Raw genomic sequence first — 18,954 nt, 5'->3', positions numbered from 1 at the left:
GACTAATGCCTTGAAATAATACCTATAATATATTATATCTCCTTAACCACACCCTTCCAACCAGAACACAGCAGCGCTGAACATTACTGTTATTCAGCAGAAATAGATGTGGCGGTGGTGCCACTGGAATCGTAACCCAGACCTACACTACCACCTTCGAATTTAAATAAAATTTCAAAGACTTTTTTTACCGTAAAACTGTTGCTGTTGTAGACTGTAATTTTATTAAAAAAATATATATACCTTAGGTATATATTTCCAAAATAATTTGAACAGTAACAACCAGTGTAATACGTTTTTAATGTTCTTAGTTAGTCTACCTTCTTAGTTAGTACTTCACGTATGCTGTACTCGAAAGTTCCTGTAAATTCCAAACATTAGTTCAACGTTAACTTCTAACTATGTCTTCTACACACATCTTAACCTTGTTAAATGTTCCCATCCTACCTTTGAACCAAGTTTTGATATGCTGGAACATACTAGTAAATACTAGGAAGCATCTCTAAGCTTCCATCTCTAAGCATCTCTTCCTAGGGACTTGAACAAGATGTTTCAATCAATACACGTGTTTCGACTTTGTGGTATTATAGGGTTGCCAACTTTTCTACAACCAGGTTATAAAACTCTTAGTTATATTTTATTACACTTACTAATATTATAAATTAAATTGTTTGTTATGCTTTCACGCCTTAACTCCCAAACCGATCGTGATGAAATTTTTACACACGTTGTCAATGACCCGGAAAAGAACATTACAACAACACTATATTTTATCGCGAAATAAGTACTATACCTGAGGGATAGATTAAATCAACTATTGTTATTGACCTCTGCGAGTCAGCGAAGCCTCTTGTAAAAGGTACTTTTTTATAAGTGTAAATCGTGAATTGTAAGTACACATTAAAAAAACTTTCACATTTTTACTTATGTTACAATGTACCTAATTATCTCTTGCTTACAAAAAGATGTTTAAGTGCTCTGAAGCTGAGAAGTAAAATATTTTGAATGCTGCCACAACCGACCAATACGCGGAATTTGGACAATATGAAGAGATATTTAAACCATTAAAAGCGTTAAGTTCGACAATTGCGTGACTTCACTACAATGATGCCGCGCAATACCTTCTTCAATGAAACGCTAAAATACGTATTTAGTTATTTGCCTCAAATAACACATACCTATGTGTAAAATGTTTTTTTTAAGGACAGATATGTATCTGTCCTGGTTTATATATACCATAGAAAAATATATAGTACTCAAAAATTGCAAATTTTCATTTAATATGAATTTATTTCTAAATTTTATGTAATAAAGTACGATTGCAAAAAATATATATTTCATAACAAACTAAATAATTATTGTATTTTTTTGAGTATTCTCGTGCAGTCTTATGTTCAATTTTTTTGGTTTCTGAAAAATAATAAATTAGTCGGCAACCCTAGGCGTTATATTTATTTTAGTCCTTTCGCCGAAGACTGGAAAAATAACAAAGATTATTCGAAAGGTACACAGATAATTTGCTAATGGATAGGTTAACCTTGTGGACTTCATTGGAAAGTTTCCTCAGACATACGTATCGGTGACTGTAAATATTTGATAGCAGGCATGTTTTTTATAAGATGTAAGTAGCTAACGAGAATTAACTCTACCTGACGGCACGTGGTCACTGCAGCCTATGGACATCTGAAACCAGCTCTATATAGACCAGTGGTTGTACCTGAATCTGATCACAGGTGCGTTGTTATTCCTGAGTACTTAGATGGGAGCCTCGCAACTTTTTTATGTAATACAGGAGTAGCAGACGAGCATGCAGTCCACCTAATGGTAAGTGGCTACTGCCGCTCATGGGCATCTGTAATCAATCCCAGATAGAATTAGATTCCTTCCTGAGGTCGGCGTCAGATGCGCCGCTACCCCTGAGGACTAAACTGGAACACATCGGAATATTACGTCCTGAATACCACACACTTCAACCCGGAACATAGCAGCGCTTAACTCAGCTATTATTAGGCAAAAATAGGCGTGGCGGTGGTGCTGCCAGAGCTACCACCAGAATTCTAACACTTTCAAACTTCATACATACATAATATCTTCGACGAGATTTAACCGTTACAATACAATATAGCAATTTGCTGGCTAGACGTGCCGTCCGAAGCGCGAAAGCGCGCGAAATTCTGTCTACTACATCCAACCATAATTTCCGATCGCGCTTGACGTTACTTTACTACGTAGATGTAGATCTACATTAGCCAAGGGCTATGCATACCTGTAAAACCTTCCAGCAATTTATGTTCCAGGTCAATTTTATTAATATTGTCGATACTAGGTTACTCTTACTCAAGGCTTTATTCGTAGAATATTATGTTTTAGTACATATAGGTCTGTTGTTTTAGAACTAAATTCTGCAAGAGTAAAATTCATCAATTGTTAAACAGTGATAACGCTCTAAATTAGATTTCTCACGAAGGAGGTCTAACTTTCAAGTTATTTGCGTATAAAAAATATTATTAAATATAGTACGTTTGCTGTAAACACAGAAACCATTTTAATTGACCTCATCAATGTATGGTATCGCGTACCGACATATATTCAAGTTAAAGGACCTTGAACTTCCAAGGGCTACAGGTAGGCGGAGTCGGCCCTTGTGTTATAGAAGCCTGCGCCTACAATATTTTCTTTAAATAACAAAACAATTCTAAGAGTATTATAATATTATATCTAAATTATAATATTATATCTAAACATATTATGTTTATATTTATACGAACTTGCACTATTTATTAGTAGTAATTTTATTTTATATGAAAATATTTTCAAAATCGACACGAAGAACATAGGAACGGTCCCACAGGAAATGTTAAACTAAATCTTTTAATTTTTGGAGACTTATTATTAAAAGTTATGAAGGAACAAAGGAGTCTTACCTTCACTAATACATATACAATAATTTACATACATTTATAAGCCTCTAAAAATGCTCTGCTAGCCTTACGGCCGCCTGCAAAGTTTACCTGTTTGCAGTAACTACAGTAGGTAGGTTGTAAAGGTGGTAGAACCCCTTTGTAGTTCGACTCCGGCGGCACCACCGCTACACCTATTTCTGCCTCATAACAGCAGTGTTAAGCGCTGATGTGTTCTGGTTTATAGGGTGTGGTAAGGAAGACATACTTATCCGAGGCGTTCCAACTTAGTCCTCAGGGATAGCGGCGCATCTGTGACCGACCTTAGGTAAGAATATCTAATCCTATCTGGGATTGATTACGGATGTCCATGGCGGCAGTAGCCATTTACCATCAGGTGGACTGTACGTTCGTCTGCTACTCCTATATTATATAAAAAAAGGCTTAATACCTTAGTCAATCCACGATGTCGGCAGTAAAAGCCCTCTTCCCAACGTGTCGTGACAATTTCCCTGTAAGGAAAGGTCATAGTTCACCCAGTGACGCGGCGTGGGTTCGCGCAGTCTGGGGCGGGAATTGAATTCACCACCCCCCGTACCGAATCAATCGTCGACAAAAATAGATCGTTACGACTAAATACTCTCCAAAATGCGTATCTTTGCAATTGCAAATAACAAACTAGAATTACTATAAAAGCTAAAACCGTCTAGGTTATAAATATGGCCTATGGTTACTTTCACAATTTAGACGAATTCAAAATCTCATAATAATATTCAAAGGCATGCTAATGGACAAGACATACTCGTACATACGTACATACGTACGCTCAAAAAACATTGCACTCCTCGCAAATAATGTAGGAAAAGCTAGTTTTGTCGCTCCCACACTGTGCTGCTCAGGACGCACCGCCCCCTTTTGCCCGATAAGCTACGCCTCTGAGTTTCCCTTGCCCAAATATGAAATGATTTATAATAAGTACCTTCACCGTTCGGATTAATATGAAAAGGGCGCGTAGACTGCCTAACGATAAAGTCTATAATGACCGTTAAAATTACATAGTATTAGAATCCGGACCTTCAGGTTTGGAAACTGATGCTCCATTCACCTACTAACACGTTTTACATGCAACGTTGCTTTACCTCACAATATGCGTTATGCATGCGAATTTTTTTCAGGATTATACAGTACCTACGCCGCTATTTCGCATAATTGGATTGCTTTCAAGGACACGAGCGACATGCAACCCCTATTTATGTAGTTAGGTGGATCGGTAGGTGTACTATTATGCTATGTTGGTCATTGTTAAAGTTTTAAAGTAGTAGTAATGTATATGTATCACATGCAGTGATTTAACAGTCATATGATAATAATAAATCAATTACTACTTTCTATAAAGGAGAAAAAAATAGTGAGGCAACGTACACGCCTCAGAAGCTCTTAATAATTCTACCAAAGCCTAGTAATACGCACTTGGCCGGCGTGGCCGACTGTGGTCTAAACACCTCTCACTCTGAGAGAAGACATATTCCGCATTGGGATAATAAGGGGACTACTATAGTCCATTAATTGGTTCGTATTTGAAATGCTTATGTAAGGTATAGTGCGGTATTATAATGTATAGTGTCATAGTGTGATAATCTAATCAAGATAGAGGGCAACCATTCAGAAGGCACTGGACCGTATGATGATGTCAAAAAGGGAGGCTTCTGTCTAACATCGGACCTCATAAGGCTTATGGGCGATGCATGTTACGGAATTTGTCCCGCGCTTTTACGGTACACATTTTTAAAGTGACATTTCGATCTACGAAATAGTGGTTAGTTTCTACGACGAAATCTTAAAAAATAATAATAATTAAAGCAATAAAAATATAACTGATAACAACAAAAAAACAAGTTTATATTTGCATGCTATTTTTAAAATCTGTTAAACGAATAAAACCTCGGAACCGTATCTAACGATGTTGTTATTTTTAGCATTGAGGTAAATTATAAGAACTCTAATCAATAACAACGAGGCGGAGAACAATACGTTTATATAATAATATATGGTTTATATGGAAACATGTTTAGTGAACTTTTCTGTTCAAAGAGTCAATAAATAACTTATGAACGGAGCCATGTTAGGTATATTTTATCTTAGTAAATAATAACAAAATTACCTACAGCTTTTGCGCAAAGTTACTTTATAATGTTCAACATTTACAATTTTATTTTCGAGTCAATTAACTTATTAATAAAGCGCGACTTCGAGCTTTTGCTCAATACTTTTTAATGATAAGATTCAAAGCTCCCGGTAGTTGGAGGTTAATTAAAGCGACACTCCGAAGCGGCCGTTATCACAATACGTAGCAATCGTGAGACACGCAGATAAAGGATTTGTAGTTGTTTATAACGTTGCTTGGGCATGGGTGGGAGGAGCGGGCGGGGCGCGAGCCAGTGCGCGCGCGATGCGTCCGCCGGTGCACGTGTGCAACTCCACTGCGCAGTAGTTTCCCGCCAACCACGAAGAGCAGACAACCGATAAGTTTATTCGCGAGTTGTTCGCTCAGACTTTCGGTATAAACTTTCGCTGTGCGGAACACCGACAAAGTTAATTATTGACGTATTATATTTGACGCTTTCATTTATTAAGATGTCAGACGACGCAGCAGAGGAGCCGAGCTCCCCGTGGAGCTTAAGCTCGGGCTGGTCAACAACGTCGTCAGAATCGGAGAGCCCTCCGAGGGAAATTGAAATAGAAGTGCCAGAAGAAGGTCACCCGATGCCAGACCAGGGCCAACCGCTGAATTTCCCCCCGTCGCAAGCAGAAATACCCATATTAGCTCCTACCCTATCCTACGAGCCCGACGTTTCGATTTCGGAACAAATAGATTTTTTACTCGGTGAATTCGGGGTAGGTCCGGAACCATTCCACCCGGTGCCTGAGGAATTCCTGCCCATGCTGGAACAATTAGAAAAATCTTCGGAGCAAAAGCTGTACGCACCACGGGAGACTTTTCACGTAGTCCCTGACTGCTCCATTCCGGAGCTTAATAATTCTGTCCACTTCCTGCAATTTTCGGGGCGATGCTCTGAGAGTTACATGTGTGACATGTTTGCTCGTGATTTTCAGGAGGTACATTATACATACATGCCAATACCAATGATTAATGTACAGCAGGGAGCTATACCAGGTCAGGATAATCTAAGCGAAGAACAAGTTGGAATTGAAAATAAGACCATAAATGAATTGTGTAATTTGATTGACGAAGACGAGCTATCCTTAAGTTTAGGAGAGTCTTCATTTCAACAAGTTCAATCCACTCCAATGCCTATGCCATATCAAGCATCACCAAACCCTTACTTGGCCGGTTTATCATATATGGCACAACCGCAGTCGTCACATATGGCACAACCGCAGTTGCAACAAATGGCACAACCGCAGCTGCCACACATGGCACAACCGCAGCTGCCATACATGGCACAACCGCAGCTGCCACACATGGCACAACCGCAGCTGCCACACATGGCACAACCGCAGCTGCCACACATTGCACAACCGCAGCTGCCACACATGGCACAACCGCAGCTGCCACACATGGCACAACCGCAGTCGTCACATATGGCACAACCGCAGTTGCCACAAATGGCACAACCGCAGCTGCCACACATGGCACAACCGCAGCTGCCACACATTGCACAACCGCAGCTTCCACACATGGCACAACTGCAGTATCATCCTCCTCTGCCACACTTGGCGTATCAAATGCCCGGGACTTCTAACAATATACAACAAATGCCACACATGGCAATGGAGCCGGCAGTCGTGCCACCGACGCCCGCGCATCAAGTGCTGTCGCCACCGAGGATGAACGATCCCGTCAACTCACTTGTCACGATGCCGACCCTGTACCAGCCCAACGAAATTAAAGGGTATGTTTATACTTTTTTAATTAATAATGGTTTATTACATTAATAGTCTATACTAACAATAATTTGTTGTTTTATGTTTCACCTATTATTACTTACTGTTTTGCGCCAATCATCCACCTGTAGATCGCAGGCAGTCCGCGACTTTCTGTGGTTAATGGAAATGTCGGTAATATTATGCTTAAAGTAACGCACCATTATTTTATTATTGTGTTATTATTACATTTAATAGACTTAACATGTAAACTATTGCCGGTTTACGTAAATGTTTAGTTTTTTCATTGTTAATTTAATATTTTTCTAAGGGCATGATGTTTTGTGCATGACAATAATTTTAATTGAAATATTTGTGCTTCGTTTAGTTTGTATAGCATTTCGTATTTTTGTTTATTTTGCATATACTTTTAAACTACAAATACAGTCGGAATTAACCTTTATTCGAAAAAAAAATTAACTAATTCTTTATAACAAAAAAAACAAGGTTTGTTTTATATGCAAATAGGCATTCATTTTCTTTTTGTTTCCTTCATGTATCTTTTAATCGAAACGTCGGCCGCTGTAAATATGAAATTGCAATGTACCGGTTAATCTAGGTAATAGCCATAATCGATCATTCAATTATTAACAGTATGTCATAATTTCAATTACTAACAAGTGCCAACGGCGGTTTCTATCGGACACAATCTGCGGCTAGTGTATATACGGATATGGGAAATACTTCGCCCGATAACTCTACTTAGGGGCTCTGCGGACAAAGTGTTGGGCCCCTTTTGATATCGTAAAATTTTACACAGTTACAATGTTACAATTTGACACTACTTAGTATTTCTATTTCTATCCCATCCAGTTTTATCTTAACAGGTTCCTTATTTGAAACAACTGTAATTTTAACATTATTATTTATTTATTTTTAAAACATTTTTGTATTAGCTACTTATATATACAATATTTAACTTAAAAAACAATTAATGATCCTTCCTTGGCAGCCGGGCAAAATATATCATTAAAGTGACCTATAATCGAAATCAAAACTGACTCAAATATATTAAACTAAAAATATTTTATAACAAGCGAAATTCTGTAGCATTCAACTTATTGACAGCGATTTTTCGAAGCTATAACGCCTTACGACATAGAATATATTCATGTATCGACGCGCGGTGTATAAATTAAATTTGAATATACCTGAACCTGTTCATTATATACATACAGTAGCCTATTAGAACAATTTATTACTGCACCTGCAATTATACTTCGGCCATGCGAACTTATGTACTGCGAATTGTGTTAATTTTCTCCAAAAATAAATTGATAATCAAACTATATGGTTGCTGAGCACTGGTTTCTTTTCAGAATTTAGTTCAGGGTTTGGTCCAGCAAGCTGCTCAGGTGTTTTGGTCGACTTCGTATTTTCATACATACTTAGATATTTATACGTAGGTTTTTTAAAGGCCTCCTCAGGACTAAGATAGTGTCCTCAAATATAAGTTAGCTGGGATATATAGTATATATATATACTTTCACCAATTTGGTGGTGTAAAAACTACTTTTCGCTAGAAATAAGAACTATAGAGGTTCTACCACCATTCGTCCGGTTACCGCACGAAGTTTTCGTTGACCGTCAAAGGAAGTCATAATTAATTTTAATTTTCAAATAATTGGAAACAGAAGTGCGGAAGAATAATCTGCCATTTTTCGCATTACTTGTTTTTGTACATGCAAGTGCGACCGTAGTAGAGCGGTGACCATGAGGGTTTGATAAGAAATAGGTTCCGGGTTCGATCCCTGGTCAGAAAAATGTCTGGATGATTAATTTTAGATGAATATGTCCATAACACTCAAGGCACAGGGAATCCTAGTGTGGGGCTTTAGAAAGTGTATTTTTAAATGCGGATTTAGCAAGTACCGATTAAGCTTGAGTCGAAATAGTCTCAGTTGAACTATAGGTGTTGTATACACCTGTATATATATGAAACCATAGACTTATAATTTTTTCGCTGACCTATGAAACAAAGCTTACGATTTAAATATGGCAATAGCTTACTTCAAAATAATTATAGAACGTTCTCGCAATGACCTTTTACATTTTAGTTGCGTAGTGCGGATAGACGGAACTATTCTATTTATTCAGTGGAATCAATACCAAACATAGGATTTGCTAAATCGATAGCATCTATTATAAGTTTGTGACATACTTTGCTACGACACACTTCCAGATTTAAGTGATGCAAATAAACTGACCGCTTTAAAATAAATCAATAAATGGTAGAGAGAATATATTTGCGAAAACCAAGTTAGCAACGGCCCTTTCAGAATTATTTGTCACTCCGAAACTATATACGGCCTCAAAAGTATTTTTGTTTCCAATTAGCGCCTCGCCAAAACAAAGTTACGGGATAATACATAGAATAGTAAAGATTACTCACTCCTAACAAGAAAATGTACCCAGTTTTCAGAATTGAAATAGTTGCGTAAAAAAGTTTTGCCACGTCTCCGTGCTAAAATGTCCCTAAAATATATGAAATAATCATTTATTTATTATGTAAATTACGTAGTATTATATTAGCTATTTATTCGTAAATTTTCTCTAAAAATGTTTTTATTTGTCAAGAATTCAAAAAAATAGCTTACTAATAAGCCGTTTGTTGCTTCATTCAATTTCAAGGCGGCCAAGTATCTTTACTAATCTATGGGATAATAGTCAAAATAAAAAACCGACGGGAAAGAGGGTTGATTATAAATAATACTTATTATTTACATCCTTTAATGGAATTAAAGTAGCAAAGAACATGCAGTTGCTAATTGGTCACTGCCACCCATTGCCACCAGTAATCAACCTCTAATAGGATTCAAGGCTGCATAAGGTCAGCCGAGGGTGACTCTTCTGTCACTGTGCTACACGTAAGATTACGAACACATCGTGTGGAAAGGGAATAAAGAAGAGCCCTCATTCCCTTCAAACCGGACCACAGCTCCATTTAACACTTGTGTTTTATGGTAGAAATAGGTATGGCGATGGTGCTCCTTGAGTTGAACCACGACTAGATCTACCACCTTTGCGCGAGAGTACAAATTCTCATTAATTGTACTCTCACGCTCACAATAATAAAACATTTATTTCTTGTTTTTTGTATATTAAAAATGTATTAAATGAATTTGTTACTTTTAAAATAATCACTCCTTTAGGTACTCTATTATTATTGGAAACGGCAAATAAATACAATATAGGTACTCGTATGTAGGTACGTATGAAACAGAAGTAACATGCCTTTGACTATAGAGAACTTAAAAATACTTTTTTCACTTTGTTTTGCTTTTCCATTTCAGCTACTTTAATTTTATTTTCTGTATCCACTTGATTTAAAACTTTGAAAGGAACAATGTTTTTTTTTTTTCACAATAACGCTAAAGGGTTTGTATCCATGGCGTCTATAAATATAAATTCCATAGAGTTATACAAACAATTTTAATTAACACGAGTCCATTTAAAAGTTGATTGTTTTTCCAATTTTAATAAACTGAAACCTTACTAGTCAATACGCCGCTTTTTATTTCCTTATGGCGGATATTATAAGGACACAGTTTTGTTTATTTCGTTCTGTAGACTTATACAATGATTTTTATATTTTTAAGCTTAAAGCAATTTACTTTTATACATTACTTCTATCTTATTTTTTACTTAATGGTATTAGACAAAAAATTAGATTTAAACCTATAATTTCGAAACCTTTGTTTTTTCCTAGAGACTAAACATCTCCATGTTTAACCGTATGAAAACTTCTTCAGCAGCTTATCTGTAAAACTGACAGAGTTACCTCCGCATTTAAAACGTTAGTGTAAATTATTAAACTAACAATATTTTCTCTCGTATGAGCCCAAATATAAGCTTCGATAAAGTACTATGGCAACAAAGGTAATTACTTCTAGAGCCGGCAAGTAATACTTTTAACTGTAAGTTTAAAATATATGGTGCACTTCGACTTAAGAGTTGGAGTAGATCGTAAAACGGATCTTCTTATTGTTATAGCTCATTATTTTAAAATTTTATAAAACTGATATAAATTAGAGCATCATCCATTTAAAATGTAACTTAAAGCTATTAATTTAATGCAGATAAAGTTAAGTTCCACGGCTTGTGTAAATCTTAAATAACTTATAAAATTAGACAACATCGGCGTACCCTAACTAACTACCCCCCACAGTAGAATGCCATAAGACAATGCTGTGAAAGTAACTGAAATAGACAAGCCTGGCAGTGGAGATGTCTGTTAACTGTCTCATTCTTCTGACTGCAAAAGCTACAGTACTAAGTCTGCTGGACAAAGCAGAGATGTCATACTAAGTGATTAAAATCTGAAACGTATCAGAGCGGGCAAACTTTTTTGAACAATATGAACAATGAACAAACGAAAATAGATTGGTGTATTTTGTAATTTGTAAATATTATTTGATTATAAATATTTTATATACTATTTTTTTAAGATTGTTATTTATTGGGGACCAGAAGCGAAGCGATTTTATAAAGATTTATCTTGGCGCTTGATTGAGACCTCTGGTGACCCAAGAGCTGGAGCTTACCTCGATCAACAAATACGTTTGGCAATACAACGAGGTGATGCTGCTAGTGTCTTGGGTACACTGCCGCGGGGCAGCAATCTGGCTCATTTATTTTATTTATTATAATTTTAGTTATTTTTTGATTACTGTAAATATTTTTATTGTTTTTTTTATTTAGTTTAAGTTATTATAATATTGTAAATAATTTAATTAAAAATAAAATATACTATTTTAAATTTAATAGTCTAGATCATTTAATAATATTTATTCTCAAAGCTATTTTCTTCGCTGTACCCGGTCGCGATAAAAATACCACCAATAAAACTGGGTTAGGAGTATTATGTTAACAGGTGATTTCAAATGCGGAACCTTGGTGTCTAGACGATTTCAGATCATTTCCGATCATCAGTTCACATGCTGTCTGTCAGTCAGACATGTTATTTATAGCACAATGGAGTATTGAAAGGTGTTCCTTGCATATTTGATGAATGACATAACATGATCGCTAATCCGTACATGTTACTGGAATGATGTGACTATAACTATAACTTAGCGCTTGTTATGAACGTCTTATACAAAGGGATCATTTATTACGAGTTTTTGTATCTATAATTAGGTAATTAATAATTGTAGGTGGCGCAATCAGTATTTACAACGCGAAACTTGAAATACTGTTATACGATTTTAAATACACTTTAAAAAAACAGTCTTAATGTAGATCTTTATATGATTATAACCTTGCACATCAGACAAATAGATCATACCTGAAGAAATGCTATAACTATTTCAGTATAATTGTCACATAAAGTCGTTTAAAAAGCGTCCAATATTTTCATCGAGTATATATACTCCATATGAGAAAAACAAGTTTGATCGAAGAAATTAGGTACGAGTATTAGCCTGAAGTAATCACTGTGCAGTCAGTCCCTTGCCTCCTGTTTTTATTTCGACTTCGTTCAAAGTTCGCTCCGATCAGTTTATAGAACAAACGTTGACTGTAGCAGCATTTGAGAAATTTCAAATATGCGGAATTTAAGACCTCTCCTTCTTATTTCAAGAGCCGTGCCTAGAAGTGAGACGGTAACAGGATTACGACGAACATTGGTATCATGCGAATAAAACATGACTATGACGATATAAAATTAGCAAATTGTGAAAAAGAGCAAAGATGAAAATTTATTTTATAAAATTCCAAAAGGAAATTTCCGCACCACTGTATCTAGCGCAAATATGAACGTTTAAGTTTACATTCGCTCCAATCAAAGAGAATGTTTGCTTTAATAGCAACAAGTGTAAATATTTAACGATTCAAAGGGAACTTTTAACGTATATTAATATATTACTCCAGGGAATTTACGATTGCAGTATTTTTATGTAGCATACTGATATATATATATATATTTAACTTATTACATAAAATATTGAATTCAACCTAAACGCATTTTCGCATTTTTCTTCATAAAATAAAGTAATCTGTGTTATCACTTTTAAAGCAACATAATAAAATAAAACCGTTTAAAAAGTTAATCGAAATGAAAGCTAAAATATCATTTCATGCACAATATGCACATACGTCTATTGTGCCTTTTACCTTCTAGAAGGCTAACCTAGAAACTTTTAACCATGGATATTGAACATGCTGTTTCTTTTTGAATGTTCGGAACGGCCATATCGTAGCATTACAAGCGATGCTACGGCTACGCCGAATAAGATGGGTCTACGGTGCGCGCATACTAATACGATACTATTTAATTAATTGCGGCAAAGAAATTATATTTTCATACAAATTGTATGTATTCGATCTAGTAATTTAATCAGCATCATATACAATAATTCTTTGTTAAGAAGTAAATGAAGGAGTAATTAATAGGTGTCTTTTCATTAAAAAAATATATTTTTCTTTCTTTAAGTTTGTCATTTATCATAACTTGCCAAACTTACATCATAATTTAACATTATAACGTTAATAATTTGAATTCAGTTATTTTTTCTCGATCCCTATTAACTTCATAAGGATACAAGATAGTTACTGTTAAATAAAAAAGTACTCCGATTATTCACCTCTGACTAGAGCGTAGCTATTTGAAGAATTCTCTCGAGCAGGATTAAAGTAATCCTCTGAAATGCTGAATTCCAACAAAAAATCATTTTATGAACGGAAACTTGCCTTAATTTTCATCACGGTAGTACAACGACAATTTTTAAGTACTTACTATATAGAGTTAGCAAATGAGAATGTAACTCATTATATTAAGTGGCCCCTTGAAATAGTGGTCATTTGTAATCAAACCCGAAAAGAATATAAATCTTACGTGAGGTTTAGTACGCCCTATCTCTTACACGGCAATCAAGTTCATATTTTCGTGCAGAACATTTCGAAATCACCGTTCGAAACATCGATATATTTACATAGCGATCATGACATGTGCATACAAACATTATCACAACGTTTGTACTGCAAATAAACGTAGACCGCTAAATACATTGATCGTACTCACGTTCATACATAGCTCACTCATCTTGTCAAACAAATCACACGGACCAAATATGTCAAAGGATTCATTTGCATTGGCGCTTTGTATCACCAGCCTATTGAAATGCTACAATTTATGGCCCTTAGCGTGCAATAGTCCGATGGCGCTATGATATTGTCTGGATGCCAACGGTGTAGAGCTGAATCCAAGTGGAATCATAACTCTTGTCCTTTGGCTGCCGCTTTGTTACGCAAACTGTTTGCTTTACGAAAATTTGTAACAACAATTATCATCTCAAACTGAAAGTTCTACTACTTTAGTTCTACTTATAACTTGTTGTAGAACCTTTTTGTTGTTTGAAGGTGGTAGAACCCGTTGTGGTTCGACGCCGGTGGTACCACCGCCCAACCTATTTCTGCCTCATAACAGCAGCGTTAAGCACTGCTGTATTCTGGTTTGAAGGTTTACTTTTTCGGGGCGTTCCAGTTTAGTTCTCAGGGGTAGCGGCGCGTTTGTGGCCAACCTCAGGTAGGAATATTTAATCCTGCCTGGGATTAATTACAGATGACCATCGGCGGCACTAGCCATTATCCCTCAGGTGAACTGCATGCCCGTCTACTACTCCTATATTATATATGTAAAAAAATATAAAAATATCAAAGTTATTAACAAAAATAAATCAAAATGCGGGAACAAATTTTATTTTACGAGTACGATACCTCTCTTCCAATGATTTTACGACTTTGGAACGTTTTAATAGAATGGTTTTCAAGGAAAAATATTGGTCCATTATTTTTGCCACAAAACTTAATTAAAAGTATAAAAAACCAATAGTAAATATTTTTTGTCAAACATTTGCTTTCGTAAAATCCCTCTTTCCCTAAAAAATAAATAATACTTTGACATTTTTCTATAAAATGAGTAGAAAAAATGTTATACGGAAGTGGTATTTCCCAAATTTTGTTTAAGTCTTATTATGAAGTATTTTTATTTTTGGTTTTACGACAAATAGTTTTGGATAACTCAATTTAATACAACAACAATATGTACCCCATTTAAAGATGGCGGCCGAGAGACAAGAGTAGAAATCACACTAACTTAGATTTACTATACTAATCCCACCTGGATATTTAAAATTAAAATTGGGGCTTCGAACTTTTGAAACCTCAAGTATAACTTTTAAATAACTTTACACAGTCTCGTTCATGTGATAATGCCGTAAGTTTTATTAATCAAATAGTTACATTCGATGCCAATAAAAACGTATTATATCATACGTATGAAAACTGTATTTGAACCAACAAAAATCGCGCAGTACATTGTCGCGTGCTCTCATGATGACTTTATATTTTAAATCAGAACGCAGTAGAGCTTGACTTGTAATGAGACAGTAGAAGTAGCGGTGAGGCTACCTGGGTTGAACCACGAAGGGCTTTTCTGATTTAAAATCAGATTCAATTCCAAAATCATATGAAGGCCACTCTTCTCGACAAATATCACAACGCTATGATAAACTGTTTGCCTTCCTAAATTTATGCTTCTAGACAATGAATAATTGATACAGTATAAATATTTTGCACGGTATTTTTCTTTGCCGGAAGCGTATGCTTAGTTATAAAATATGTACATAAGTTTTCATACACATTGGTTACTAGGTCAAAACCTAAATCTATTGAATATTAAATGAATGTATTCGATCGAAATGCGTATGTAACAAAGACCAAGCATGACTATTACAGTATTCAATAGTCATCACTATAATTTTTAACTGTAAAATTGTAGGTATTTGTTTTTTTAAATATCAAGCGATAACCCCGAAACTGACTACGCGTCTTTAGATGCAAAAGTTACTAAATAGTCGTCGAGTATGCTAAGCTACCAGTTGCTCGAACGATAGTAGCCAAGAAGCGGCCAGCCTTACTTGTAGATTATTTTCTTTATTAAGCACCAAAAGCTGTAGAACACATTACTCTAAATTAATTTCTTCGACACACGTGTAGCCTGAAAAGTAAATAACTAAATGAGAAGTAATAACGAAAATTAAAATGAAAATGTTTCTGGAAATAGGAAGTTTTCAAAACAGTAAAATACGTTCACATGTTTCTTAGAAAATCTACTTAAGTTATTAGATTTGTCTGTAAACCAGAGGTATCTCTAAATGCGATGTATGGTTAAGAGTGGACATAGTCCACTATACTGTTCAAGTTTGAGCAGACTTCATACACCTTTAAAAGTTGAAGGTGGTTGAGCCTCTTGTAATTTTGGAACTCCGTAAGGGAATCACGGGCACATTTATTTGTTCCTAATATCAGCAATATTAAGCGCTGTTGTGTTTACTTTAAAGAGTGTGATAAGAAAGTTGATTAATTTTTTTCGAGACTTTTCAACTTAGTCCTCAAAGGTCGGTAACACATTAAAAAACTTAGGAAAATGTTTAAAGTGAATATGATTGACTTCGCAGTTACAACAATTAATAATTATTTTTTACTACGCAAATATCGGCACAAAATCTTTCATTCATACTTCGGACCTTAGCTAGAGAGATGTAAATTCATTCCATTCGTAATTTTAATTCGTCAATAATCATCAATACAGTTCAAAATTTTGACAATTTATGTGGAAAGTTATCAATTTTCAAACTTAAAAAGAAACCTGGATATGACTGATTTTATTTGTAACAGACGTAAGCACTCACTACTTGACATCGTCAACAGCCTAATACAGTGGAGTATGCCTGAAACTATTTAAAGATGTGCTTTAAATGCGAAAAGTGGAAAGCATTAAATAAATAAATAGACGTTTCCTTATTCTATCACGACTCGGAAATTTCGGCACTAAGAGAACGGGATTCGCGTCTACAAGCACTCTCCTCTCAGAAATGTTTCTCTCTTCATGAAAAGGCTTGGAAGAGTGGACTTGATATTTATAGTAACATTTACTTGTTCCAGTATGAAAGAGATTAAATATATAGGTTTAAAGATTATGAATATATAGGTTTAAAGATTGTGAAACTTTTAACCCGCTTCACACTTTTGAGGTTTTCAGAACAACTTGTCATTCGGTAATAATTTGTGAATGACACTTTTTCTCCATATGTCCAGCCTGCTACTGCTGCTTTTTGCATAAAAATCATGACAATGTCCGCTAATATAACTACATATTTTACAACTTAGGCCGTACTCGAAAAAGATACCTAACAATAGTTTTTACCTTGCTAAGTCAATCACAAATTTCGTATGTTTTTGAACAATTCCTTCGAATTTCAATAATTGATTAAGTTAAGGTTAAGGGTTAGCCTAGTGGTTGAAATTCGGCCTCTCAATTGAGAGGTCCGTCGTTCGTATTCCAAGCACGCACCTCTGTTTTTCAAAGTTGTGTGCGTATTAGTAGAAATTGATCATCACTTACTTGAATACATCGTGAGGAAACCAGAGGGATCTTAAAAAAAGTTTTTAAAGGTGAATTCTACTAATACACACTTGGCCAGCGCGGTGGGCTACGCCCTGGTCCTGCTTATTCTGGGTGGAGACCGGGGCCCAGCAGCGGGACAGTAATGACTTCGTCAGGACATAATTGAGTATAGGAGATATTAGATTTGACCAACTCATGGTGTCTAAATACAGTTCCGATTTCCGATATACGTAATTAGCTTATGATTCGCAAGGGATGCATCACACTAATAGACTTCTCTTTGCCCGATCACACAGAAATGTCGGAATTAAGCGAAATTCACGGATGTGCGCACTCACTAATCGGAGGAGGCTCCGTGGACCGAGATAATTATACTAATACTAGCTTTAACCCGTGTCTTCGAACGCAGTCAGTGATCGGTGACTATTATAAGATCGACGTCAATTAATCTACTATCGATCGATGGCATAGACTGGTGATTGGCGCCTTCAAAATTGTAATTTATCCCTTGGGAACACTACCATTTTGGATTGAAATAAAATCTGAACGTAAAATTTCAATATGAAATAGAGCTACTCGTGTAGCAGTGAAAGTCCAGTAACATGAATTCTACTTTTCCTCTGAAGGTCCGAAGTTCGAATCTGAAGCCACATTTTTGGTTTAAGCTCATAGGTATTGTATCAGTATAAATACAGTCAATCAAACAATGTCAATATCAATCAATGTGATATTCAATAACAAATGAGCTACATAGTACTGATTCATGTTCGTAAGGCTAAATTTCCGGCGAGAATGTGATGTTTTAACTTTCTTAGCACGGGGACGGAAGTTTGCCCTAGTAGAACTAGTGGTAACCAACCCGTTTACTTTAGCAGGGCGTTTCTGAAAGGTCAATGTCATACCAAAGCCAAACATAGTGCAATTTTAATTTTGATAGATTTTACGTTTCACTGCGACAAATAGCACTGTAACGATAGTGTAGAAAATTAGAAATTAATTACCAATTACTTAACGGTGAAGGAAAATATCGTGCTGAAACCTCAAAACCTCTAAATAGTTTTCAATAGTGTGTGCAGTCTACCAATACGTACTTGGACCGCGTGGTGAGCTATGGCCTAAGTTGCTCTTATTAGAGAGGAGACCCGTGCCCAACAGTGGGTCAGTAATAGGTACGAGTATAGGTTGATGATGAAAGCCGCTTAATTCTCAGTAGGAAATTAGACTATAAACATAGCAAGATACTAATATGATGAGTCTTCTACAACAACGAATCTGGGAATTCTTAGTTAGGACCCCTGTTCGGTAAAGTCAGTTGCAGGTGACAGCTAGGAAATAACCATCGAGTATAATTATAGTAATTATACTCGATGGTTATTTACATTACCTAACAGGTAACTGTGTTATCAGAGTTTTTTTCTGACGGACTCCATATATCAAAGCTACACTTAGAATAAAGGGGAGACTGAAAAGGCGTGTTTCAATACAGCGCACTACATTCAAGATCGCATCTGACTTAATATCAGATAAGAGCTCAATGATTCAGATAAGATAACTGTGAAATACATACCGATGCTGTGATAAACTACATAGTTACACATTAACACTTATAATAATAACTATTAATTTTAAGATCAAAATTTATTAACATAAATAATAATAATCAGACTATCCATTTTTTCCCTACTACAGATCGAAATTTGA

At 35.6% G+C, this 18,954-nt stretch overlaps 1 protein-coding gene across 3 annotated transcripts in view; it reads left to right on the top strand.

Annotated features, from left to right (window-relative positions):
- The window catches only part of BmMET2 (juvenile hormone resistence protein II), a 189,986-nt gene that overhangs the window by 24,464 nt on the left and 146,568 nt on the right, over positions 1-18,954 (top strand). For 2 of the 3 annotated variants that reach the window (XM_073074495.1, XM_073074496.1), the window contains exon 1: positions 5,363-6,814. The exons of the other annotated variant lie outside the window; for it this stretch is intronic. In XM_073074495.1, the coding sequence (XP_072930596.1) occupies positions 5,535-6,814 (1,280 nt within the window). In that variant the 5' untranslated portion in view covers positions 5,363-5,534. Of the gene's footprint in view, positions 1-5,362; positions 6,815-18,954 lie in introns of those variants that run through there. 3 annotated transcript variants of the gene reach the window in all.

Source organism: Epargyreus clarus, unplaced genomic scaffold (genome assembly GCF_041222505.1).
Source record: "Epargyreus clarus isolate Ecla_fem2 unplaced genomic scaffold, WU_Ecla_fem_2.2 ptg000007l, whole genome shotgun sequence".
Taxonomy (NCBI): domain Eukaryota; kingdom Metazoa; phylum Arthropoda; class Insecta; order Lepidoptera; family Hesperiidae; genus Epargyreus; species Epargyreus clarus.
Note: the sequence above shows the minus strand (reverse complement) of the source record. Positions and strands in the feature narration are given on the sequence as shown.